At 41.9% G+C, this 26150-nt stretch overlaps 1 protein-coding gene across 1 annotated transcript in view; it reads right to left on the reverse strand.

Moving 5' to 3' along the window:
* LOC147668683 (L-2-hydroxyglutarate dehydrogenase, mitochondrial-like) overlaps positions 1–25778 on the reverse strand; it is a gene marked incomplete at its 5' end in the record, with an annotated part of 63924 nt that extends 38146 nt beyond the window's left edge. The window contains one exon of the mRNA XM_086948523.1: positions 25621–25778. Coding sequence (XP_086804649.1) covers positions 25621–25778 — 158 coding nt within the window. The remainder of the gene's footprint in view (positions 1–25620) is intronic.
* Positions 25779–26150: the final 372 nt, after the last annotated feature.

A 26150-nucleotide genomic window follows, 5' to 3' on the forward strand; every position in this document is an offset into this window, starting at 1 on the left:
TAAAAGGAATACAGCTAAAATCCACCTAATACTCAGTGGCCCAGAATTCATGAACATACAGAAACAATCAATAATAGAAAAAAGTCAGTGCAAATATATATATATAGTGCACCGATCTGGGGATCCCGGTGTGGTATAATGGAGCGCAAACATCAGGCAGCACCCACTGGAGGGTTGACAATGTGAGGTGGGAGCGCACTACATGAACCAGCATGCCCAATAATTTGCCGGAATGAGGCGCCCACTAGGGGGCAGAACACTAAAACTATTAAGGCAATCGTCGTGTAAGAGTGTTTTCCCATCTCGTTTGCTGTGGCTCTCTCTGATGAAGGTCGGGGGACGACTGAAATGCATTAGAAATCATATGCCACTTTGGAAATAAAACCTAAAACCAACCGGAATGTGTGCGGCTCAATCACCTTTTTGTTGTAAAGAGGTTTGTTGATATATATATATATATACACACAAAAAAAACATAGGTTTCAGGGACGTTATAGTTAGTTGAACATTTGACTCCTATAAAACCAGAGAAATTTACCTGTTAAGAGTTAGTTGAGCTAACGATAACTCGCGCGCCCGCAATGCACTGGTGATGAAGTCCCATATTACATCACTCATGGCATGGTCAGTGACATCACTGAGGACATCTCAAATGACACCACTGATGACATCATCCAGTGAATCATGTAAAGCGCACTGATACCTCTGGGTCTAGCCAGCGCTATAAAAAACATTTAAAATAAATAAAAATGTATGTTTCTGGAAAGTTTAAATATTTTTCATATGTATCTATGTCAAGGTGTATTGAAGAATGACTGGATTTACAAGTGCCTGAATAGATTATTTAGTAGGTGCGTGACTGACTGTATAAGTGATTGATTGAACATGTCTTACTGAATGCATGGGTTAGTGACTAAACTGTGTAAAGTCTGTATTAGTCTCGTAGTTGGTGTGTAAGCGGCTGCATGGGTTGGTGAGTAGCTACATGAGTGTCTATCTGGGTTATTGATTTTTTTTTTTTGGCAGAGTTTTATATAGCGCGAACTTGACCCGAATCGGGTATCAGAGCGCTTTACATAGCACCAGTTACGTTACATGAGGACACACATTCATTTTTGTAAGGCACAGGGAGATTAAGTGATTTGCCGAGAATCACAGGAGGCTTAGCGTTGTTACCGAGACTCAAACCCAGTTCATCAGGTCCGAGGTAGAGCGCCCTAGCCATTAGGGCCCTTGGTGTCATGCTCATCAAAGGGGTCTTCCCGCCCTGCTGCGGGACGGGGTGTCCTATGACCTGCGACTATGCGGGAGCACTGATCTTTCAGTACTATGTGTGGTGTAGGGGTAGTGAGAGGAAGGGTCAAGAGTGAATGCAAAGGGTGAATTAAAACTTTAATAGGTCAATTGAGGCTGGTACTGTTAAAAACGGTGGTTCGGAGATGTCCTGCGTGTAATGTGCGGATACTCCTGATCAAGTCAACATGTTTCAAAGCATCAGGGCTTCTTCATCAGGACTGAAACCTTCCTAACACTGAACTAGCGAGATTGGCTGCTTGTGAATATATTATCTATAAAGTGAATGATCAGATGCCTCTCCTGGACCTAACCTGGAAACCCTTTCTCAGACCCAAACCGACAATCACCATGCCATTCCATGACCCTACAAGAAGTACACAATTGGCCATTGAGGGGTCGCAGCCATGATCTATAGCAGCTTGCCTGGCTCCCAGTGACTGTCTCAATGGAGTTTTCTTGTTATGCGCTATTCTGAGATACCCCATATCAACAGAAAGGAGGTTGTTGTCGGAGTATCTGTATGGTGCCAGAGAGTCTGTGTGGGTGGGTGGCAGGGTGTGTGACTGTGCATTGATGTCTGAGTGGGTGATTCACTGGTTGTATGGATTCAAAAGTCCATCTAGGAAGGGCTGTATGGGTGAGTTAGTGTGTGTATGGGTGTCTTGGTGAGTGAATGAATGTCTCAGTGGTATATGTGTAAGTAACTACATATGTTTTAAGGCAGTATATGTGAGTGTTAGAATATATAAATGACTATACGTTAGAGTAAGTTATTTGAAGAGTGTGTGTATAAATGAGTGTCTGCTTGTATCAGTGATTGTATAAGACAGTAAGTATGTGTTAGTATCTGCATAAATAAGTAATGTGGTGTGTGTATAAATAACGGAGTTGGTGTGTATAACTGTATAAATGAGTAAATTTGCATGACTGACTAGCTGTGTGAGTAACTATGGATGAGCAGCGGAGTGTTACTGTATGTATAGGTGTATGATTGCATATTATAGTACTGTATTGATGAGTAACTGCATGTATAAGTGACTGGATGTGTGTACAGACCTAGGAAATAGTGGCTGGTATGTAGTATCTGGCATTGTTGTGGGTTTGGTATCAATAATAGTAGTCTGTATTTTAGAGTGCATGTATCAAACTTTATATTAGGGCATTAGTATATACATCAGATTTTCACGTGGATGATGTCATCAGTGATGTCATTTGAGATGTCATCAGTGATGTCATCATTGATGCCCCTGACCATGTCATGAGTGATGTAATAAATGACGTCATCACCAGTGCATTGCGGGCGCGCAAGTTATAGTTAGTTGAACTACCGGCGAATTTCTCTGGTTTTATAGGAGTCAAATGTTCAACTAAATATAACGTCTGTAGAACCTATGGTTTTGTCAGTGAATTTCAAAGTTTTTTTAAATATTAATTTCATATTTTAATGTTTATAAAACCTATATTTTTTCTATTATATTTTTAAATATTTTGGAACTCTATTATACTTTTTTTTTTAACTTTAAAAATGTAATGTTTTATATCTTCCCCCAAAAATATGTATCTCTTTTTTTTTGTTGTTGAGAAAACTGCACTCCCATATTGGTAGTGTACCAAGCTCCATCACCATGCAAACCGATCCACCATATTGCTAAACTCGTAAGTGATGCGCATTTCGTATCCGACGGGTTCGTGACACCGCATCCCGCGGAACATCATATATGCATGAAGTCGCTCCAGCTTCTACTTTGGTATCCAATGTGTACGCAGTACCAAGCCACGTGTTAAGTCATGTACGTATAAGGTCACGCCCTCTGCGCGTCGCGTATGCAACGAGTGCACGCCGCCACGCCCAGTGTTACGTCACAGACGTAAGGTGTCACGCCGGTTACGACATTCCCTATTTTTTTTGTCTCAAAAGTATATGTAAATCACTTTAAACTGTATATAACAGCAAGCAATAATCTAAAATATTTTAAAAATGTATATATTTCTTACTGTAATAAACTTCTATTATGATAAATATATTTTCTCAAAATCGCCTTAGTGCTGCCTCCTTGCACGCTCCGTGCGTGATTGCTATGTGACCTTAAAAATAAGCATTTGATTAGTTCATAACATTTCCCATTGTAACAGTTGGACGACCCCACCCATTTTAGTCATTCTCTCTACAGTGTTTGATGAGAATCACCACTTCACCTTAAACAAAGTTTTTTTTCTGTGTACACATATCTAATACTACACACAACATGCAACCATCATCTTGATCAATATACATTAAGCCTTCCACGTGTGATGGCCATGCATCTAAAACTTTACATCAAAAAACAAATGTGTCCCGACTAAACATGCTGTGCAGAACTGGCACGGTGCCACGAGTTCTTTGGGATGGAAGGACAGACTGACGCTAGCTACCCCACTTTTTTACTCGGAACGGCTGGGTATGCTTTGGAATACAAGAGGATTTGATAAGTAGGACATGATCGGGATCTCAACCATTAGAGACATCTGGAGCAAGGGGAGGATTAAATTGTTTGAGGAAATGCAGGTTGAATTTGAGCTGACAGGCTCTGAGTACTTTCGCTATACGCATATTCGACACTCATTACAGGCGGCCCTGCCAGTGGACGGGGACCTGCCGGAGGCTTTGCCTCTCGAGGATAGAACTTTGGATGGTCACCTTCCCGAGAGAACGATCTCCCTGATCTATAAGAAGCGAATTAATTACAGGGCAGATTTACTTAAGGAGTTGAGGGATAAGTGGACACAGGACGGAATAGAATTGGATGATGAGGACTGGCAAGCGGCGGTGTCCTGTCCCAAAGTGGTTGCCATTCCTGCGCCGCTGCGGCTTGTTCAGTTAAAAATATTGCATAGGGTCTATGCCACGGGACCTTGACTTGTACGGATGGGTTTGTTGGAGACCGGATTGTGTAGATGGAGACCGGATTGTGTAGACGGAAGTGTGGTCTTGTGGGTTCATTCCTCCATATTATTTGGGAGTGTCACTATATCACCGAGTACTGGGGCAAGATTCATAATATTATACATGAGGTCTTGGGGGTCTCCTTGCTACCAGAGGCGAGGAGATGCCTACTGAATATATGGGAACCTACTGATCTTAACTCTGCACTGATGCAGTGGGTTACATTAAGTTTTATGATAGCATAATAGAATATCGCCCAGCAGTGGGGATCTGAACAGCCTCCTACCCTTGAGGCCTGGAAGAATGACTTAGACTGGAGTATGTTCCAGGAGAAGACTGTCTACATGGCAAGAGGCCGCCCTCGAAAGTGGGCTTCAATTTGGGGACCTTGGAATACATATAGGGGAGAGATCTGTGTGCCACCTAGGGATGCTGTTTTTGATGTACCTCCATCCCCGTAAGGATTCTGACATGTATGCACTTTGGTTTCCTGCCCCCCTCGAAGATTTGATATTGGCGATAATGTAGCTCTGCTGTGCTGTGTGTTTGTTCTTGATGCCCTGTTTCAATAAAAAGAATTATAAAAAAAAATGTGTGTTACACAATGCCCCTGGTGTGTGTGTGTGTGTGCGTGCACGTTATTGTGCTATCGCTCGGCCTGGGTATTGGTGGCTCCAAGGAGTATCATCAGCCATGGGCAGAGTGCACATCCTAGATCAGATGTGAAAAACAGTAATGTGTAGATTAGTATTGCTGTACGCTCTGTTGTCAGGCTTTACAAATATAGTAGTGTGTCATATGTGAGACTTTCAGATTCATGTTTGACATACATTGCTTGACTGTAATGAGCGTTATCACTGTGTATGACGTAGCCTCCCTGTTAATCCTCCCTCCATTCGAGCACATTCACATGTGTACGCTTCGCGATGGCAACACTTTCAATAATACCGCACACCATTGACATGTATGTCTGCGCATATCCACAACCTTGACAACGACATGTAATGTTCGCCCTTCAATCTTTTCAAAACATCATTTCATTAGAGATAGTTGCCGCCCTCCCGATAGATGCTACATTGATATAAATTGCGTATTCTGCGACGTCAAAACTGCAAAAGAAACACACATAAATACACTTCCTGGCCAGGCAAGAACTGAAGACCTCCAGAACAATTATTCACACCCCTACGCTGGCCTGCCGTACAAAAGCCCAGCCCACTTTGCGTACGTATAAATAGGATAACAATGACGTCACATGTCCCATTTCTTCAACACTGCCTCCGGTCATATGGCCGCATCAACCTCGTATATCACAATGTGTAATAAAAAAAAAAAGGAATCCATGAGGTGTACACCATACTGGAAATCAAAACTCCATCTGAATTGTGAATCCTGCTGCCCGTAGTGTTTGCACACACAACAATGACAGCAGGTGAGCAGTGGTGCCTGGGTGCACAGGGGCTGCAATTGACGTGGTGCTGCAGGAGGGGTGGGGTGCATCTGCTTGGGTGCGCAGGTGCGAACAAGCGATGTTGCCGTGCCTAATGATGCGATCTCTGACCTCATTCAGACACATCTCTGTATCATTTTTAAGACCTACTGGACCGTACTGTAGGCCTGAGCCAGCGGGCAGCGCTGCCCTACAAACACGTGTTGAGCGTGCAGTGCTGCTCGAGGGGTGGGGTGCATCAGCCTGATTGTACAGGTAAGAAAAAGTGATGTTTCCGTGCATAATGATGCGATCTCTGACCTGATTCAGTCTAATTTCTGTCTCATTTTAAGGACCTGCTGGACCGTACTGTAGGCCTGAGCCAGCGGGCAGCGCTGCCCTACAGACACGTGGCGTTGGCTTTTAGGGCACTGTAGTGAGCTCATTACTAAGTGTACATGCACACAGGCTTCCGTCACTGCATTACATGCGCACATTATGCTACTAGCATGCGCTCCTTTCCTTTGTATGTGAATCCTTGTTATAACATATTATTATTTAACCTTGTGTATTGTTGTGCACTCCAACTCCTCTTTGAACCACGATTACCACTAACATTTGGTAGATCGTACTTCAAAAACGAAGGATGCACTCAACTGGTGTTTACTATTAAGCTGGAAATAAACCTTCATTTACCTCCAGACGTTTCCACCATTAAATTATTTCTCCCTTTTCAGACACTGAATTGACCGAAAATGGGCGGAGTCGGTGCTCACCCTGTCGTGATGGTCTCGGCATTCTGACGCCTTCCATAGTGGTATCAAGACACCGAACCCGAATGGAGACCTGCTCTCCCACCCTAGAAATGTACCACAGACTTAAATCTTGCACCAACACGTTGTTGGACACACCAATGGTGACAGGTGAGCAGTGAAGCCTTGGTGCACAGGACCTACAATTGAGCACAGTGCGGGTGAAGGTGCTGGGTGCAAAGGTACATGCAAGCGATGTTCCGTAGCTAATAATGTCATCTCTGGCCTCATTCATATGTTTCATTTTAAGGACTTGCTCAACCACACTTTTTCTCGCGGACCCCAGCGTCCTAGACAAACGGGTGACGGAACGTAAACACTGAGGGCTGGGTGCGCCGACGCTCTGTCTCCTCTGTTCTTTTGACTCTCTCTCCCCTTCTACCTTCCACCCACTCCCTCTCCCTCCCATTCTCACTATCTTCCTTTCATTCGGACTGCCTTTCTTTTCCTCTTCCACATGGTACACATACTTATGTTTCATTTTTGTCTTTCAGGTTTTGTACTCTGCTTCCTGGAGGAGTCCCACCCACGTATTTCACGTTAAACTGTTATATGTTCTAATAAACTTGCGTTTCCATTTTTCAATGTTGTTTAAATAAAGATAATTTTTTTCCAATAAATAAGTGAGTGTATAGGTCTTCTTTTTCTAACAACACAAGTCTGTAGTTTATTGTGAAAATCATCTGTTTATAGGAGGATTAGAGGGAAAGCATTTATAATTTAGCTGTGCACCTACCAAATATAAACCAATACACTATTACATAAATGAAGCCTGCGTAGTTTTACAACTGCAAGGGTTCTATACGTGTATCACTTTATAACACCATGAGTACTGCCCGTGTGATTACAGACTCAATAAGGCACTGCCTAGCACCACCTCGACCTAAGGGACTGCTGAGGCCCATCCTGCATATTTAAGTAAAGCCCCAGAGGGTGTCGATCCCCAGACTTTTGTTGGCCTCAAAGCCCCCCGAACAATTAGTAAGCAATACCCGAGAAGGTGGGGATCCCCAACGCTACGAAACGTCTCTGTGCCCTTTCGCGCCTAATTTACATGTAACATTAAGATCCCCAGTCCTACAGAGACCCCGCAATATAATATTAGGATTAGCCACGGAACATTACCCACCAGGAGCCTATTTTAAATCAACGAGTGAGACCCCGCTTTTTTTCCCTCCATTTTAACCATCCAGATCTGCTCTATTAAAGCGATACAAGGTTTTCCTCCTCTCGCTTCAACTAGTCAAACAAGGATCTGCTATCACAGGGTGGAAGCCATGCACCCGCCCTCTAATAGCAAACATAAATGTCCTGCGGATGCACACCCCGGGATATTCTATGAGCTGCGCCTGGGAGGTCCCACTCCCTAGGACCATGATGCATTGGTTAGTATAAACGCATACTAACAGTACTTACACAGGTGTACTACAGTGACCAGAGTGTAGTGAAGAGGCAGAGGAAGCGCAAAATCTAAATATATAAATCCTACCAGAGGTCGGATGACCTAGTTCTATGAGCCGACGACCCTTGGATGAGTAGAAACAACTACACGAAGAAAGTGGGTCTTCAGCACAACGCAAGCAACTTTGAAGTATTGGTGAGTGCTGCCTTCTTTTTACCTTCTCCCGCTCATCGCCAGATTTATGTAGTAAAGAGGCAGACAGCAGTGGATCCAATAAGTAGATTTATTGCAGGAAAACAAGACACCTTAAACAACCCACCAACAGGACCAGACAGCAAGGCAACCGCCTTCTCCAGCATTGTGTACAAACTCCCCAACGTTCCCCTCATGACAGCCCTAAATTCTAACATTACATACTTATATTCTAGTAGAATTACATACTAACATTCTACTATGTCTTACATTGGAATACTACACAGAGCAAATGACTTTACAGCAATGAGCTCATGGTTTCATCCAGGAGTCTTCAGACCGGTAGGGGTGATTAGTTCGCTTCCCCCTCCCTATATTATATAAACGCAAACTAACACTACTTCCACAGGTATACTACAGCGCCCAGACCACATCTAGCAATCAGCTCCCGAATTAGCCTCAGCTTTAATCCCACAGTCTTCAGACCAGTAGGTGAAAGTAGTTTGCTAACCACTCCCCTACAACCGCATACTAACACTACTTACACAGTTATACTACAGTGGCTAGTATCCTACAGCGCCCAGAGCCCATCACTTTACAGCAATCAACTCAGTTTGATCCCCCGAGTCTTTACACCGGTAGGCATGAGTACTTCCCTTCCGCTATAGTATAAACGCATGGTAGCAGTCAGTAGTTCGCTTCCCACTCCCTGTATAGTATAAACGCCTACTAACACTACTTGCACACGTATACTACAGCGCCCAGATCCCAATCCCTTTACAGCAATCACCTCGGTTTGATCCCCAAGTCTTCACACCAGTAGGCTGGAGTACTTCGCTTCCTGCTTCCGGTATAGTATAAACGCACGAAAGCGGTCACTACTTCGCTTCCCACTCCCTGTATGGTATAAACGCCTACTAACACTACTTGCACATGTATGCTAAAAAGACCAGAGCACCTCACTTTACAGCAATGAGCTCATGGTTTAGGCTCTCGGTTTCATACCCGAGTGTAGCAGCATATCATCTCAGCACCATATCACTCTGAGCAACACCGCACTTTTAGACCAGTAGGAGTGACTACTTCGCTTCGCACTCCCCCACAAGTTACAGTGCTCCTACCCTCCTTTCCTACTTTTTTCGCCCTTTTCCCCTTTACTCGCTTCAACGGAATCACAAAATGGCGGGCAACACTTCCTAGTTGCAACCACTCGCAGCGCTCGCAACCAATAAGCAGCAAGCTTGTGCTCGTAACGCCTCAGCCAATCAGATGGCAGAATTCCCTAATATCTTATCTGTAAATTTCGATATTTCTCAAAAACTACTGAACGGATTTACACCAAATAAACAAAAGCGTGCTTGCTAGACCAAGACCCTTCCCCCTGCCAAATGTGGGGTAATTCCTTTCACCAGTTCGACCTGTAGCTTTGTCGAAAGTTCCCTATGGAAATTAACATGGAGAAAACACGTTTTGGGACCCCCCTTTTCTCTCGGCCCCCCGTGACGAATCAGCCCCAAACTTTCAATATAGGAGCTGATATCTACAAAGAATTCGTTTTGGAAATGTCATGAAGATTCATCAAACAACGCCAAAGTTATAAGCAAAACAAAAAACGCTCTTCCTATCGCAACTAGGTCCTAACTATAACTAAGGGTAATTTTAGGGTGGGTATGGGTTTTTGGGTGGCAAGGGTAATTTTAGGGTTTAGTGTGGGTATGGGTTTGTGGGTGGCAAGGTTACTTTTTAAGTCTTCAGACAATCATCAGGCCATCAGTAGGAGAGACATGCGACAGGGACCAAACGCCCAGGAGGGTCCTATCAGGATGTGGAGAAGAAGAGTCTTAAACATGTTGGTATCACACAGATGTTGAAACCGGTTGGCCAACCCATAGGAAATAATAATAAAAAATGAGTGGTGCCACGTTTTAACACACTAGAGCGATGGAGGGAGGGTGGCAAGCAACCAGCAATAAACACAGTGGTAGTGGGAAGGGAGCCATGGGGCTCACTGGGTCTTGTGTCCTCGAGCTCAAATCTTTGGAACCTAAGATATGAAGGCATACCTAGCTGTTGGTTTCTCTTATAGCACTCAAGCACCTCATACAAAGGTTGAAGCATTACTCTCCCATCTCATAACATTCCTCAGCATTTTCAAAACACTAACATGATTTCGGCATACAATATCAATTTAGCGATTGCCCATTTCTCTATAGACTGTCATCCAGTAGCAACAGCAGCTCCTGTAGGCCCTGTTTGTATTTCTAGTCTGCCTAAATCCAGACTGGTCCCTATGTTTAACCTTTAGTATCAAGTTCTCGATGATAGTATCCAATCCCTATAACTATTTGACATCTAAATAGATTAGAGCAAGGGGGCTATACAGTGAGCATTCCCTCAAGTCTTTGGATTAGGTATATTATTATTATTAAGCATTTTCTTATTGCTTTGGGCACTACCACATCTCATAGTACTCCTTTCTATATTCCCTATGAAATCTCATTATTTATTTATGTATGTATGTATGTATGTATGTATGTATGTATGTATAAATAAATAAATATATACCGTTTTCTATAATGCAAACCTAGCCAAAAGGCAGTGGAGCACTGTACAGGGTCAAATATGAGTCACAGGAGAGGTTGCTCGGTTGTGAACGGGTAAATGCATTGTAATCTATAGTTCCTTGCAGAGGAAGAGTCTTCAACTCTTTCCTACATTGGGGCGTCCCAAGAGATACAGCATAGATGGAAAAGGTCTGCTGTTTTTCTATTTTTATACTTACTAGTCTACAGTATGACTATTTCCAGCTGTAGGTGTGCAATGAACAGGAACAGCCAGAGATGGCAAGCTTTTCTGCAAGATAACCCTTGTAGCTGGTCGCTATGGCTTTGAAAATCATGCAGCTGGTTTTGAAGATGGTGCAGGCCAGCAAGGAGAGCCAATGGATTTATATCAGGATGGGGGTGATGTGTTCATATTTATTATTCACTTCTTGGATGAGACCTGCTAAGACGTGTAGGATGCCCTTAAGGTGTGACAGTGGGGAGTCTGGGAGGCAATGGAGCATATAGCATGACCACCTTACAGATGTAAGAGTATGAGAGTTTGAACAGCATGTGTGAAAAGAATGGTTTTACTTTCTTTAGAGAGCTAGTACCAGGTCGCCTTTGTTTTTTGGGCAATGTGTTACTTGGGGACGATGCTGGTGTCCAGATGAAACCCATGTGGCGTGGTATTTGGTTGGCATTCAAAGATGTCAAAGTTTGAGACTTTAAGTCAGGTGTGTACTATTTCTTCTTCTTGCCAAATAATGGCAATTCTTGAATACTTTAATTCTGCTTTGGTTTGGTTAAGCTTCGGGTAGGCACTGGACAGTGTTTGTGGCATTGGACATCCGAAGCAGGGGAGAATCTTGATGCTTTTATCTGTGAGAAGAGGACCAAGCTGCTGCATGTAGAGTCTGAAGATGACAGAAGACAGTATGGAACTCTGGGGAATCGGTGATGGGGGTATTTCGAGATGTGGAGGCGCCATTCGAACAAATTGGTGTCAGTTGCAAAGGTAGGAAGAGAACCAGTCAAGGATATTGCCAGTGAATCCCAGTCAAGCCTACAGGGTGCGTAAGAGGGTGGAATAGTCAATTCTGTTGAAGGAAGTTTAGCAGTTCAGTCATATCAGGAGGCAGGATACATTCATCTTCATTTGTAATGAAGAAGGCGTCGTCCACAATGTGTAAGTTAATGGTCTTCATGCTGCAGCATAATCTGAAGTCAGCAGTTGAACAGAAAATTTTTACCATTGATGTTATCTTGGAGCTGAACATAGACTAACTTTTAAATGATCTTCCTGATGAACAGTAGGTGAGCGATGAGCTAATAGTTGGCAAGGTCATCAATGTTAGTGAAGGTTTCTTTAAAAGTAATAGGATCGGTGTTATTTGAGAACTTCTGGGAAGATGACTTCAGTAAGAGAAGCATAGACAATGGGGAGTGGGGGGGGAGACTCCTAGAGAGAGCTTTGAAGAAAAGCTCTCTCTAGGAGAGAAAAAAGTTAAGACATCATCTTCAGAAGTAGCACCTTTGGGGGAGCTTAGTATGGTAGCATGATCTGCAAGAGATAGGGCTCTGAGTGCCAACCATTGCCTGATTCTACAAGTAGGTGTGGGCATAAGAGATGAAGCATACGTGGTGTTGTTGATGTGAAGCAGACGTAGTGTTGTCAGCTCGTCTGTATTTTTCAATGCATAAGAGGTTGCTGGAAAAGTACATTTCAGTCAAGCGAAGACTAAGTGAGTCTGGCAGGGGCGTTATTGTCTTGAAAAGTGATCTGCTTTTGTCATATGCTTCATTGATGGTGTTGGTAAAATCCTTTTCTTTGTGTCATGTGTTGTCTGCTTCTTTAGCAGAGAATTCAATATTGCGAGGTCATTAGTCTTCATTTTCTTCAATTTTCTTCCTCGTCTTCCAATGGATTTTTTATTTCTACAAGGTCCTTGAAGTATAAGGCAGCTGAATATTTTGTCTATTAGTTGGATGTTCACATGACTTTCCCAAAAATTGCTGAAGTGGTTTAGAATGGTGTTGGCATTGGATGTGGCGTTGACAGGGTGTGAGAATAGTTTAAGCATTTGGGGCCAGATGTACGAACACATTTTCCATAGACACAGAATGGGTAAAACTGTTTGATACATCTAGCCCTTGGTATGCGGAAGAATATGAAGATTTGCTCTTCCCTTTTGAGTTAACCTTGAGATTATTGGTAAGATGCCAAACAGGGAGAAAGGGATGTCAAAGTGGTCTAGCCAATCCAAGGGTATAGGTGGTTAGCATTCGATTGTTGGATTTGTTGAGAAGATAAGGCTGAGGATGTGGCCTTTGGAGTTTGTTGTTGTGACATGCTGTACTACGTTGAATGTGCTGAGGAGTTTGAAGAGGGTGTGTCATCTTTCTTTGGGGGGGTTTGTGTTGCCTGTGCGGTTGAAGTCACACAAGAAGGTAATGTGGGCATGTCAGATGAAGAAGGTGATGAGGAGATCTCAGAAATCATTAGTGAAGTTCTTGTTCTGCCCGAAGGCCTGTAGATGAGAAGGAATGTGGCAGTCTGAGTTACAGAGGCTGGGAAATTGCATCTCAGCAGCTCCATGGAATTGGGTGTTACTTGCTTGCATAGGATGTAGGACTAGGAGGACTTTTGGATGACAGAGAGGCCTCCTCCCATCTAATGAGTGCAGTCCACATGATAGATGATGTAGCCTGTAGGAAGAAAGACATTGAGTATGTGCAAGGATGTGGGGGTGAATCATGTTTCTGTGACGCAAAGGGTGTCAAGCTTGTGATAGGTGATGAGGTCTGTGATGTCTGGTGCATGGAGTACTGCAGAACGGGAGGTAATGAGCATGAATAAGCATGGAATATGAGTCATGTAGTTTGAGGGTGTGCTGTAGTTAGTAGGATGTGTACGTAGTTGGGTCTGAGTGTTGTGCGAACACTATGTGAGTTTCTAGGTCATCTAGCTCTGGGTGTGATAGTGAAGATTGGCAGTGTGGGGTGCTGGGATAGGCACATGATTTTAAATTGCCTTATATATTTCAGTGGAATAGGGGTTATGACCCAAGGCCTTTCTTTACCCTCCTTGGCTGTGTCCACCATTAACAGGCTCAAGCAGGTGAAGCCCTTGCATGTGTCCGTCATTTGATGTATCTGCCAAAGGGATGGGATGCCCCACACAGTTGACTGAAGTAGGGACAAGATGGGGATTGGTTTCACTTCCTGTTAAGATGGAAGATGGGAAATACAGTGACGTCACTGCCTGTACAAATGGAAGAAGGGAAATGCAATTATGTCACTTCCGGTGAAGAAGAATAATGGGAAATTCTGTGATGTCACTTCCTATGCCGGTGTGTGATGGGATATGAAGCTCTCTTTCTTGGTTTCTTCTTTTAAAGATGATTTTGGTGGGAAACCAATGATGTCACTTCCTTTGCTGGTGGTGGATGGAAATGAAGACCTCTTGACTGGCTTCTACTTTTTAGGTATGCTTTTGTTAGGAAGGTTGCTTTTTTGTGCAGATCGAAGATGGGAAATTTCTGTAGATTTATTCATAGACACACCTTTAATGGCTGCTTTAATTTCAAGTGGAATAATTAAAGTTTTGAAGTATAGTTCTCGTCATTTTACAATGTCCCAATATTGTGCCTGCTGTGTATCGGTTATACCTTGCACTGCATAATGTTATTTAGTACTTTATGACCACATGATTTATCAATATACAATAAAAGGTGCAGTCGATGGACAACATAGGTCGGAGGTAGCGATGGTAGGTTGTTACAGAGGAAGGAAGAGTAGATGTACAGTTGATTCTAGAGTTCGAGATGTGCAGGCTTCTAGAGGGATGAAGGGGAGCTGTATCCAACGACATTGATTCATTTAGGAGGGAGGGTTCAGGTATTTGTTGATGAGAAGTAATGTAAGGTTTTTTTTTTATGTGTAGGAATGATTGAGTGTTGAGTAGTTCTTGCTGCAGTGCATTCCAAGTTCTGGGCCCATCCCCAGAAAACGAATATGTAAGTGATTTTTCCTTCCTAAATTTGGCCGGAATCAGGAGTAGAGTGTTAGAGCTTTGTAAAAGCCTCTCACGGCCACCTAATGATAGTTTTTTGGCAAGGTAGTAAGCTTTTCTGGTGTAAAGAGCTTTGTAGGGTAGCAGGCCATTCTGAAAGTACTTCTCGCTTTGATTGTTGGCCAGTTGAGTTTCTTTAAGTGAGGGAGGGATGTGATCATAGTGGCACTCTCCAGAGAGAAATCTAGCTGCTGTGTTGACTGTGGATTTCATAGGTATAAGGTGTATTTTTGAGGTGCCAGTAATCAGTGCATTCCCGTAGTACAGCTTGGAGAGGACGAAGGATTGCACTACAGTCTTCAGATCTTCAGTGGGGATGAAGGGTTTGACAGTAGCAGCCACCATAAACAAATGCTGGTGCGGCGGGTGGAGGTAACGCAGGACGGAGAGCGCATGGAGTAGGGCAGTAATAGATATATACTTTTAAATAATTTCCCAGAAGCTGTCTGCCTCCCACATCGTGTCGCGCCTCCTGCGCTTTTCCTGGTCTCAGCAGCCTCTGGGTCAGACTTCCATCCAATTCCTGTGCAGCAAAGTAGCGCAGGGATTGGCTGGAGTGCTAGAAAGATGCTCCACTCAGGCCAGGGTGTCTGTGGGGGTTTCTCCAGGTCAGCTGTCCAATGCAGCCGGGATGGAGAAATCTATGTGTTTTGGTCAGCCAGTGACGGCCGGCCAAACAGAAATGGGATCTTAAGGAGTGGAGTGCACATAGCACATAGCACGGCTCCTCCCCCTACCGTCCCATGCCTTGGACCCGCCCCTCCCTGCATGCCTGGCGCAGAGCTACCAAATGAAAAATAAAACGATGCTTGAGCTCTGAGCCAGGCAGTGGGGTGACAACCCTCCGCCATTGCGGAGGAGCCGCTCTGGGGTTTGATTGTTTTTTTAGGCGTTTCAACATATAGGAGGTACTTTTTGTTGAGGCGTTGATATGGTCTTTCATGCTCAGGTTTTGTCAAGTGTAACCCCTAGTGTCTTAACAGAGTTAAAGGTAGATAGTTTACAGTTTAATGTAGTTAGGTTGTCAAGCCAGTTAATGACAAGATAGTATTTTCATTTAGGTTGGATGAGGAGGAGTTCAGTTTTATTGTGGTTGAACTTTGCTGGATGGGGGCTCTTTAAAGCTAGGACATGGGGTCGGGGGGAGGACCACTGAGAATTTGATGCTTGTTATTTTTTTAGAGAAGAATTTGAAAAATTCTTCACAGCGTTTAATAGAGTTGTCAAATCAATGTTGCAGAAAAGAGGTGGTTTGCTGTTTGATGATGTTGAAGAGGTCTGTTTCTGGAGCGGTCAAGTCGGGCTCGAATGAAAGAGGATTTCTCTCTGTAGATATGTTTTTGTATTTGAAGTGTTCAGCTCAGAGGAGGGAGGGATGTGTAAGCAAGGGTTGTTGTCTCCAGGTTCTTCTGCTAGCTTAAGTTGTTGTCTTTCTTTGTTAAGGTCTTAGTTCAACCATGATCTGGATGGGATACTCCTTGATTTTTTAGTTCTAGGGGGCAACAGTGTCAAGAAGTTCTGCATTTTTGTGTTATAAGGATTCTAACTCTGATTGAGGGATTTGGCGCATATTCCTCCGCAACTGCTTAGGAGGATTAGTTTGGGCATGAAGCTTAGGTTGGTTGACACAGAAATTGAATAGAATGGTGTGAGTTGGTTTTTTGCAGCGTTGAGTGAGATCATTAGTTTCAAGGAGGTTGAATAAGGCTTGTACTATTGTATCTGCGACATCATTCAAGTGCACGTTAAGGTCTCCTAGCATACGATCTGTGGAGACCTTGAGGGAGTTTTGTGTTAAGTCACTTAAGTCCTCAAAGAATTGTGTTTGTTCACTTGGTGCGTGATAGAGGAGGTGGAATTTGATAGGGTTGGGTTCTTTGGACGGAAGGTTAACTTCTAGATATTTGAGAATAGGGAATTCGGTGGGGTTGAAGGGTTTTAGGCATAAATCAGTTTTGCATATGATCACTAATCCACCCCCGGTATGATCCATGCGGTCTCAACGAATGACTGAGAAGCCTGGTGGGGTGAGATCGATGACAGGGGCTGAGTGATCATTTAGCCAGGTTTCGGTGAGAAAACAAATGTCAACATTATGTAGAAGGATGGTTTTCACTATTTCAGAGAAACCCTTGACTGCTCATTGACAGTTTAATAGCATGAAGCTTAAGGTACGTGATGTTCTCATCACAGGTTGATTAGGCTGGCTAACAGTCAGTTCGGAAGGTGGCCGGCGGGGTGGGGATATCGGGGGGGGGGGGGGGCGGGCGATTACTGGAAGGGATCCTACATCTGTCAAGGATGACCAGGATTTTTTGGTTGCAGGGTTGGGCGGAGTACTGTCTTAAGAGTAAGAGTAACACAGCATTTCCACTTCTGGCTGCGACATTCTAGTAGTGGTGCATCTAGGTTTGAGGTGCTAGTGATTGTAGGGGATAGTTGACCAGTGGGTAGAACTTGTGGGGACGAGGTGCATGTTAGTCAGAGGATTAGAAGTCACCTTAGTTCTGAGATTAAGTGGCGGATTGGAGCATATCTTAGAGTCCTTTTGCAGTGAGGTGACTTAATCCAGGATGGTGTTGATTGTGAGTTTCAGACGGGTGATTATGGAGATGCGTTGAGAAGCAGTTGGATCTCTGGCAGATAGTGGGGTAGATTGGTGGCCGTCGAAAGCTGGGTAGAGGGCTAAGGATGGGACTAGCCTGTTATGGTTCGAGGACTGTGAGGACTCGGGAGAGGTAGTTTGGTCTAACTGCATCGGGGAATTGGATCTGGATAAATGAAGAGATACTTCTTGAGGTATGATTATAGTTTTGTGGGGTTTAGGGGTAAGGAGGACCCTTTGTCAAACAAGCCTGTTTTGCCTCTAATTATTGTAGACAGAGGCAATTCTGCAACAGTAGATATTGTGGCTACAATAATTTATTAAGTTTATATTTTTGTACTTGATATTCTGACGTACAATCTGCTTTTGCTGTTTTAGGATAGATAGGACAGCCTGATGGGACCTGCAGTTATAATGAATCCAGGTGTGCTGAGAGCACTGTAGTTTCTTTGCATGACAAGTTCTCTAACCAGCTTATCATAACTACACCCATTCCATTGATTAGTATATTACAAGGAGGGATTCAGAAAAAGATAGATGGGATTAGCTAAGTATGCTTTGTGTTATTAGAACACTGGAATGTTAAGAGCTCCAATGAAGACAATGGAGTAGCTCCGGGCTTATAATGGTTGGTATAAGTCTGGAGCTCCAATATTTCAATGTTTGTCTTCATGCTTCTCCCTTTTTAATTTAGAACATTCTGCCCTTAGGGGATGGAATGTTCTAATAGCCTTATAGTCCTTCTGCCTCGGGCTACATCAATCGTTACAGGCCCTCTCCTTCATTATAAGCTGAAGCTGCACTCGGGTTCAGGGCCATTAACAGCTAGTAATGCCCTCGGCAGTGAGCTTTAAGGATATATTGAGCACCAGTCTACTGTTGAATCTCTCCCACTTCAGTTAATTTAAAGCACAATGTCTTATGAGGTTATCTCGAACCAACCACTACTGAATAGAGCATAAACTCATGGTACAGATAATAAACAATTCTCAACTATTGATCTTGAGCATAGGGCCGTTAGTATGAGAAGTTTCAGATAGGAATATCTTTATCTTCTAATTATGCTTCCTCAATAGTCTGACCATAACTTGTTATTAAATAAGCCATTCTTAATGTTACTCTAAATCCTACCAGATTAGTTACCACATAAGGCAGGATTGCGGAATTCATGTTTACTGTCTATACTTCAAGGAAGCGATAATAAAGCTAATGCAGAAGGGAAGGTCTTTAAAAAATACATCTGATTAATGACGAGAAAGAATACTAGGAGCTAACAAATTGGTAAACACTGACATACTCACTTTCCATGATGACTGCTCAATCTAGCAAACAGTTACTCACTGGCTTTGTATTCCTGAAAGCCATCTACCTAGAACACTTGGCTGGCCTATGTTGCCCTTCATATTCTTACCCTAGGGATGTTGCAAAAAAAAAAAGTTTAAAGCAGTATATACATTTATCTCTTCCAAACAAGAAAAGTGAACATAAAATTAATCTTTGAAGAACTACTGCCTGCATTTAAAAGTCATAAGGTTGGGAACATTCATAGCACTGATCTTTATTTTTACGATATAGAAATGCTGATGGGTAAGAAGTCTAGCCCTCATAGCCGGGTGCCAAATCAGGACTGACAGACTCCTCCTCAAAGCTGCTTGGTTAGCTGCTTCTAAATCAAAAACATAATTGAATTTTTATACAGGTCACCGTCTCGCCACTTCAGGCAGGTCTCCAAGCATTACTGATCAGGCTTTCGGTCTTAACTTGTTCGATATGTTTATGAAGAGTCCTGAGTGCATAGCATTTGCGCTTTGTATGTGTGAAGTAACGCTCCCAGGCATACAATAAATTACACAATAGATTAAACAAACAAACTAGTGCAGTTTAGAAAAAATACATTTTTAATATAATTAAAAGTTGATAATAAAATTCAGTGCAATTTAGTCAAACTTGATAAAATAACAATATGGTGATACATGTGTATTCACAGAATTTTTTTTAAAAAGGTAAGATGGCATCCAGTCGACGCGTTTCGACATTAAGAATATGCCTTCATCAGGACTTTACCATCAATTTCTGTAAAAAAGATCATAACAATGTTTTAATATATTCATTTCCTATCATCCAATGATATAACTGTACTAGTTTCACGTTTGTTCATAGAATTCTATTGGTAATAAAGGTATTTTAAAATTTATGATATACCGCTTTTTATAACTAATTATCAGACACCTATGCGTATACCTAAAAATTCTACAGTAAGCCCTATTATGTTTGGTGTGTGCTGACAGGGAGATTCACTTAATTGTAATGTATTCACATTTTTCAATCTTAAACCTTTGCAACATGATACATTTCAATGTGATTTTAACATTGATAAAAACAAATTGAATGAGTAAATGTGTCATGAAAAAAGAATAATCAAACACAATACTATTTATCTGATTATGCGATTGTGAAATTTGTTTTTATCAATGTTAAAATCACATTGAAATGTATCATGTTGCAAAGGTTTAAGTTTGAAAAATGTGAATACATTACCATTAAGTGAATCTCCCTGTCAGCACACACCAAACATAATAGGGCTTACTGTAGAATTTTTAGGTATACGCATAGGTGTCTGATAATTAGTTATAAAAAGCGGTATATCATAAATTTTAAAATACCTTTATTACCAATAGAATTCTATGAACAAACGTGAAACTAGTACAGTTATATCATTGGATGATAGGAAATGAATATATTAAAACATTGTTATGATCTTTTTTACAGAAATTGATGGTAAAGTCCTGATGAAGGCATATTCTTAATGTCGAAACGCGTCGACTGGATGCCATCTTACCTTTTTAAAAAAAATTCTGTGAATACACATGTATCACCATATTGTTATTTTATCAAGTTTGACTAAATTGCACTGAATTTTATTATCAACTTTTAATTATATTAAAAATGTATTTTTTCTAAACTGCACTAGTTTGTTTGTTTAATCTATTGTGTAATTTATTGTATGCCTGGGAGCGTTACTTCACACATACTGTTTACCCTGTCCCAGGATATTTATCCTTATCAGGGGGTCCTTGTTACTAACATAGTAGCATTTGCGCTTTGAACATTGTACCTAGCATAGAACTCTAGTAGATAAAAGCTGGAGATACAATTTTACATAGTACCAGTTCTAACATCCATTGAAGAGTCATTATGCACAAGTTAGGTGGTGGTTGAGTGGTGAAACCATGAATGACTTCCCAGTGGAGTAGTGCTGTGTTTTAGCTTTTTCCTCTTTGGTTTGTACATTATAAATCTATAAAATGTAGTTGAAGATGCCCACACACCAACTAGTCCCACTGTTTCTACATTGCTTTTTGCAGCCAATACTGCCCTTCTCAGGAAACACACTATGTTACTAAACTGCAGAACTCTTTTTCTGATTCTTGTAAAGATCAGTTTCTAATCGTAACTACGATTAAAACAAAGTTTATGTTTCCCCAACCACACAAGGTTTTCAATCACCACATCATTCTTGATAGGGAACAATTAAGAAGTTTTAATTTTGCGAATTTAGAGGTATGTGTTAGTGTTGACAGTAAATGGGAACTTCAAATGCAGAAAACTGCTATAACTATGACTAACTATGACGCATCAAACTAAAGCTATAAAAAATGCCTATGCAATTAACTTACATGAGGCCAATGCATTACCAGTGCCCTAGACATGTCAAAGATCTCAAGGTTTGCCAGTCTATGGTCTATGGTCAATAGCTAAAAGTGAAACTGGTTTTCTTAATGGGAACACATGCCTTAGACGGAGCACTTTGTTAACCACCTATCCTGACCTGGGTGGAGATGATCTAGTCTTATTACCATATTTTTGCGCTGTAAATTACTGGATCAGAAATTGTGCTTCTCTTGCCAGGGACCTATAACAGATTAAAGTAATAATCTTTGAAAGAAACTTTGCCATGGATCGGATTCTTATGTAGCATTTTAAAGACCCTGGGCCATAAGAATCCTTGGATGAATTTGTTACAATTATTATGGTTGAACAGGTAAAAATGATTATTTAATCTTTTTTTGTGCATTAGAACGTTAGTCAGCATGCTGGTCCAATGACTTCCACCTATGCAAGCCCATTTCAAACTGACATAGGGTTTTGAAAGTAATCTGAACCAAGTTCAACCTCAATTAGTTAAACGTATTGGATTTCAAATTCGACGGAGGAGTCTGGTTGTTAGCTAAATTTACAGTTAAATTATTTTTGAGTTGTCTTCTCCTTGCAGCCATTTGTTGCAAGGGCACTGCGGAAACCAAAATGCATTTATTTTTATTATGTCGGCTCTCTTTCATCTAGATGACAATGGGTACTGACAGCCCTACGTCAATTGGGTATTACATCTGCCCACCAAGTAATATCAGCCTGCAAGCTATCTGAAGATATTTATCTAACTTAAGCTGTAAACAGATATTTACTGTGGTCATGCAGAAGGCCGGACAACACATGAAACTTGCTCTGTTACAGTTTCTATTGCCCATAATAGCACCATATCACACAGGTCAGTGTGTTCTTTGTTGGCAATTATTTCTAGCCAGGATTCTATCTTCTGATTGTATTTTTTTAAAGAAGAGTATGACGGTTATGGACTCTCAAAACGGATTTTTGACCTAATTATGGAGTTTTTTTAGTTTCTTTACTCAAAATAAACAAGATGTGGTGATAATACATTGACCACTTATATTGCACATTGCGGGTTATAGTTAGCTCACTCTGCTGATGCTCTTAATTTCAACGAGAAGTTTCAAGAACATGCATATTGGCACCCACAAATTTGTGTGAAGCTAAAAGGATCTCTTGTGCATGATGGGGCAGAGCTATGGGATGTAGGGAGGGGAAGAGCACAGTCAGCCTCACTTCGCATTTTAGGTATCAACAGGTCATTGTTACCACCAACCCGACATCACCATTAAGCTGTAAACTGCCAGCGAGTGTAGTGTACCATGAATCACATTAGATCCATTTTGTGTGTCAAACTCTGGATTAACTCCGCTGTTGCTTTAATTAAATCAGCTCAATGAATTCCGATGGACTGTGATGGCCAACTACTTTCGCCCATAACTTACCCATATCAAAAACTACCTATTTTGAGTAACAACGGCATGAGTTTTTTGGGATGTACTTATGTTTCTACTGAGTATAAATATAAACCGAGAAATGAAATACTTTGGATCCATTTTAATGAAGCCGATTTATAGACTGATACAGGTAAGTAAGTTTAAATAAATGTTACACACATCTGAGCAGAGAGGCTGCTGTGTATAAAATTCAGACTCTGGGTCTTATTTAGACTTCCACGGATGGGTTACTCCGTCCAAATGACACGGATATCCCATCCACTGTATCACAAGTGCATTATACCCTATGGCACTTGTAATGAGGTGAATGGAATATCCATCAAGTTTGTGATGGATGTAGCACATCTGCCAAACTCTAAATTAGGTCCTAAGTGGGGGATAGGGTTTTGAGTGGGTGCCTGATTATTTTTTTTCCTTTTTGGGCACCCTGTCAGGACTCTGCATCTTTGAAAGGGAAAAAGGGGAATCTATAACCCACTTTATATTGTATTGCCCACTTGAAATGCAATTTAAGAAAGAGATGGACTATTCCTATGTTTGAAATCGTGTGTTGCCACTGTGTACGCTTTATGTGGCTCAAATACTAAAATAGTTGACAATTCCCAGTTGTTAAGAGTAAATATATACAGGAGTCTGGGTTTTTGCCCTCATTAAAACATGTTTTAAAAAGATATAAATGGCAACTGTTGATCTCCTCAAATATGAAATTGCCTATTGCTTTTTTAGTTAAAAATTACTTATTAATAAAGGAAAATTTAATGCAGAATGACTGAGTAAATAATAGCGAATAACACTGAATGTATGTGGTATCTGTATAGCAGGGGGATAGTCGAGTGATTTCATCTTGCTAATACAATGAAGAGTTTTGCTTAATTTGTGTATTATTTATTCAATGATCTGTCAATAGGAATTGTATAAAAACAAAAAAAGGATTACATGGTTGCTGTGTGGGGATGTGTTGGTGGATGCATAGATTGTGAGTGTATGAATATGGCTGTCTGAGCATATACTGGTGGTTGTGCGGATATATAGTGGTAGTAAGTGATATATAAAGCTGGTAAGTGACCATAGGTTGTCAAGTGGAAACATATATGAAGGTGGGTGTGCTGGCACATTATGGTGTGTTGTTTTGGTGTAAGTTAATGATGTTTTATATTGTGTAGCTTGTTACTTTTTGTTTGAAAATTGTGAAGTTGCAAAGACTGTATGTAGGGGTGGAGTTAAGGTTACCTTTATTTGATGACATTGTGATGGGAGGTGAATGTAGCATCTCAAATTTGGAATTTCATGGCATTTTAGTTTTATGGCAAAGCCGCAGTTAAGAGAGGTGCAGTGAATAATTGTAGAACGTATTTTGTTAACAGGAGCAGAGTTGCGCCTTGTGGTTAAAGTTGACAATGCACTCAATAAGAAATGCGTTTTTGTCCCCTCAACTATGCACTACTTTTACCAATCTGACCAAACTTTGAAAAAGTATGTTAAAGGACATCTAAGTGTCATGCCCTATTTACCGGAGATCAATCCATCGGTTGGGATGTTTTAAAGGAAGTCCAATGCCTGGTTTCACTGGGGGAAAAAATTGGATTTGCCGTAGGAAATATTTTTGGCACTGCTGGCTTTTCATCAACCAATGCCTTTCTTGGTTTGGCGAAACTCCTTTCAGGTGTTTTACATATACATGGCAAAATGAGTGTCCAGTGCACGTCAAGTATATATATATTTTGAAGTTTGCAAACTCAGAACTGGACATTTGCACACAAAGCTCACAGTGAGTTTGCACAACATACTATGCATGCGCACTGGATACTAATGCGCAAGTATTTTCCTTCCAAAACGAAAGTAGCATTGATATAGAGTTGCTGCTGCATTATTTATTAGTCGGCCGGTAAGCAATGAATAACTCTTCCCAGATCCCCCCCACACTCGCCCAAGTGCAGGAGGGAGTAAACGGATTTTACCCCCAGCCTTGCCTAGGGGTTGGTCAGGGGTTTACTGCACCCAATCCCTCCTACCTTGCCCAAGAGTTGATGGGCAATTCAATGCAGCAGTGGGGCAGCGATAGCCAAACTAGTGTGAGTGCACCCTCTCACCTTCGCCTGGGCAAATGATGAGGGGGTTTTACAGGAAAAATCCCGTCAGCTGCCAAAGGGTTGGGGTGCAAAAGCCCCCTCAATATCGTCCCTGCTTTGCCAAAGTGTGGGGATATTACTGTGGAATTCTCACCCAACTTACCCAAGAGGGAGGGTGAGGGGTGCAATGATGCCCTCTTTCCCCCTCACATTTTCCAAAGTGAAGGTGGGGGACGGTCAACACCAGCCCCCTCCCCACTTCACACGTTTGGCGGCAGGAAGGGGGGTGGTATGGCAGTGAACTCACCCCATAGTGGTCAATGGTGAGGTGGGATAGTACCCCATTCTACCTTTATCTTGCTCAAGGAGAGTGGGCCACACAATGCAGTCGGCCCCAAGTAATGCATTAGCGGACACCGTCCCTGCACCCTGTTTGGAAGAGGCTGCAGGGGTGGATGGCAAATCATTACAAATGGGCTCCTTTTGAAAAAACGAAAATTAAGAGCACTTGTCTTTGGGAGTGATGAAGAGAAAGCATGAGGCACATTCTACTCCTTGCCCTTGGCCAAGCCGGGGAGTAGAGCCTGTAATGCCCCCTCTCCCTCAGGGAGGGACTTACAGTTACCAAGAACCTACTCTCCCATCACCAGTGTTATTTTTTAAATCTCTCCCTAGCTTTACAAATAAATGAAGAAATTAAAAGAATATCATTGGTAAAACCAAAAGGTCTCTGGAGGCACTGCAGCATCTTTCCTTGTTCCTTAGCGCTGAGACGCCTCAGGGTATTTGTTCGCACTTTACAAAACTCAAATCATATCAAGCACAAAAAGGTCTGCAGCGTGCACAAAGAGGGGCAGCAAGGGTAGGACGAGACCCAGGGCATCCAGAAGGACAGCAGGGGGACTACATAATGACTGCAGTATCCACAATCAAAATGTGGTTTGAGATGATGTAAGGAAGCCATAGTTAGTGTATAGATGTTTTATTTGTGACATCCACAGTAGTTTCAGATCACAGAAGGAATGCACATGGTCCCAGTTATCCCCGGTTCTCTCCCCAGTAGGAAGTTTCTCAAATGGGAAAGTGACTGCACCAGATGAAAGAAACATACACAAGAAAACATTGTACAAGGCAGAGGAAACTATATTTACCTGAAGGTGACGGAGTCAAAAAAATCTGTAGCACTGAAGTCAAAAAATCTATACCCTTCTCGTTTGAATGCCAGAACTGCATTTGGTCCAAGCCAGACATTACCATCCATCCGTGGTGTGAAATGGACTCCCAGAAAAGGAAACTTAGGGTTTGGTACCTGAAAAGAAGTATTACAAAGGCTTGTAATGCTCAAGAGTGATCTACAAACGATCTGAAAAAGTTAGATTACATCAAAAATACTTCACTGCAATAATATTAACAAGTTAATCTATCAAGAGAGAAAATAAAAGGCTTCCAACCAAACACTGGATAAAGACTAAATAAACACACACAAAAATAGACTACCTGATACAAATTTGCAAACAGAAAAGAAAAAATGCCATCCAACAATGCGAAACAGTTACAAAGTAAAACAAGCTGGCAACCCTATTTCTTGGGTCAGAAAAACTGGTTTGTGCCGGATTCAGAAAGTGGAGTAACGGGAGAGGGTTCCCAAAAGGTAAGGGCATAACCTTGTTGTACAATAAGG

The sequence above is a fragment of the Lissotriton vulgaris genome, unplaced genomic scaffold (genome assembly GCF_964263255.1).
Source record: "Lissotriton vulgaris unplaced genomic scaffold, aLisVul1.2 SCAFFOLD_7201, whole genome shotgun sequence".
Classification (NCBI taxonomy): Eukaryota; Metazoa; Chordata; class Amphibia; order Caudata; family Salamandridae; genus Lissotriton; species Lissotriton vulgaris.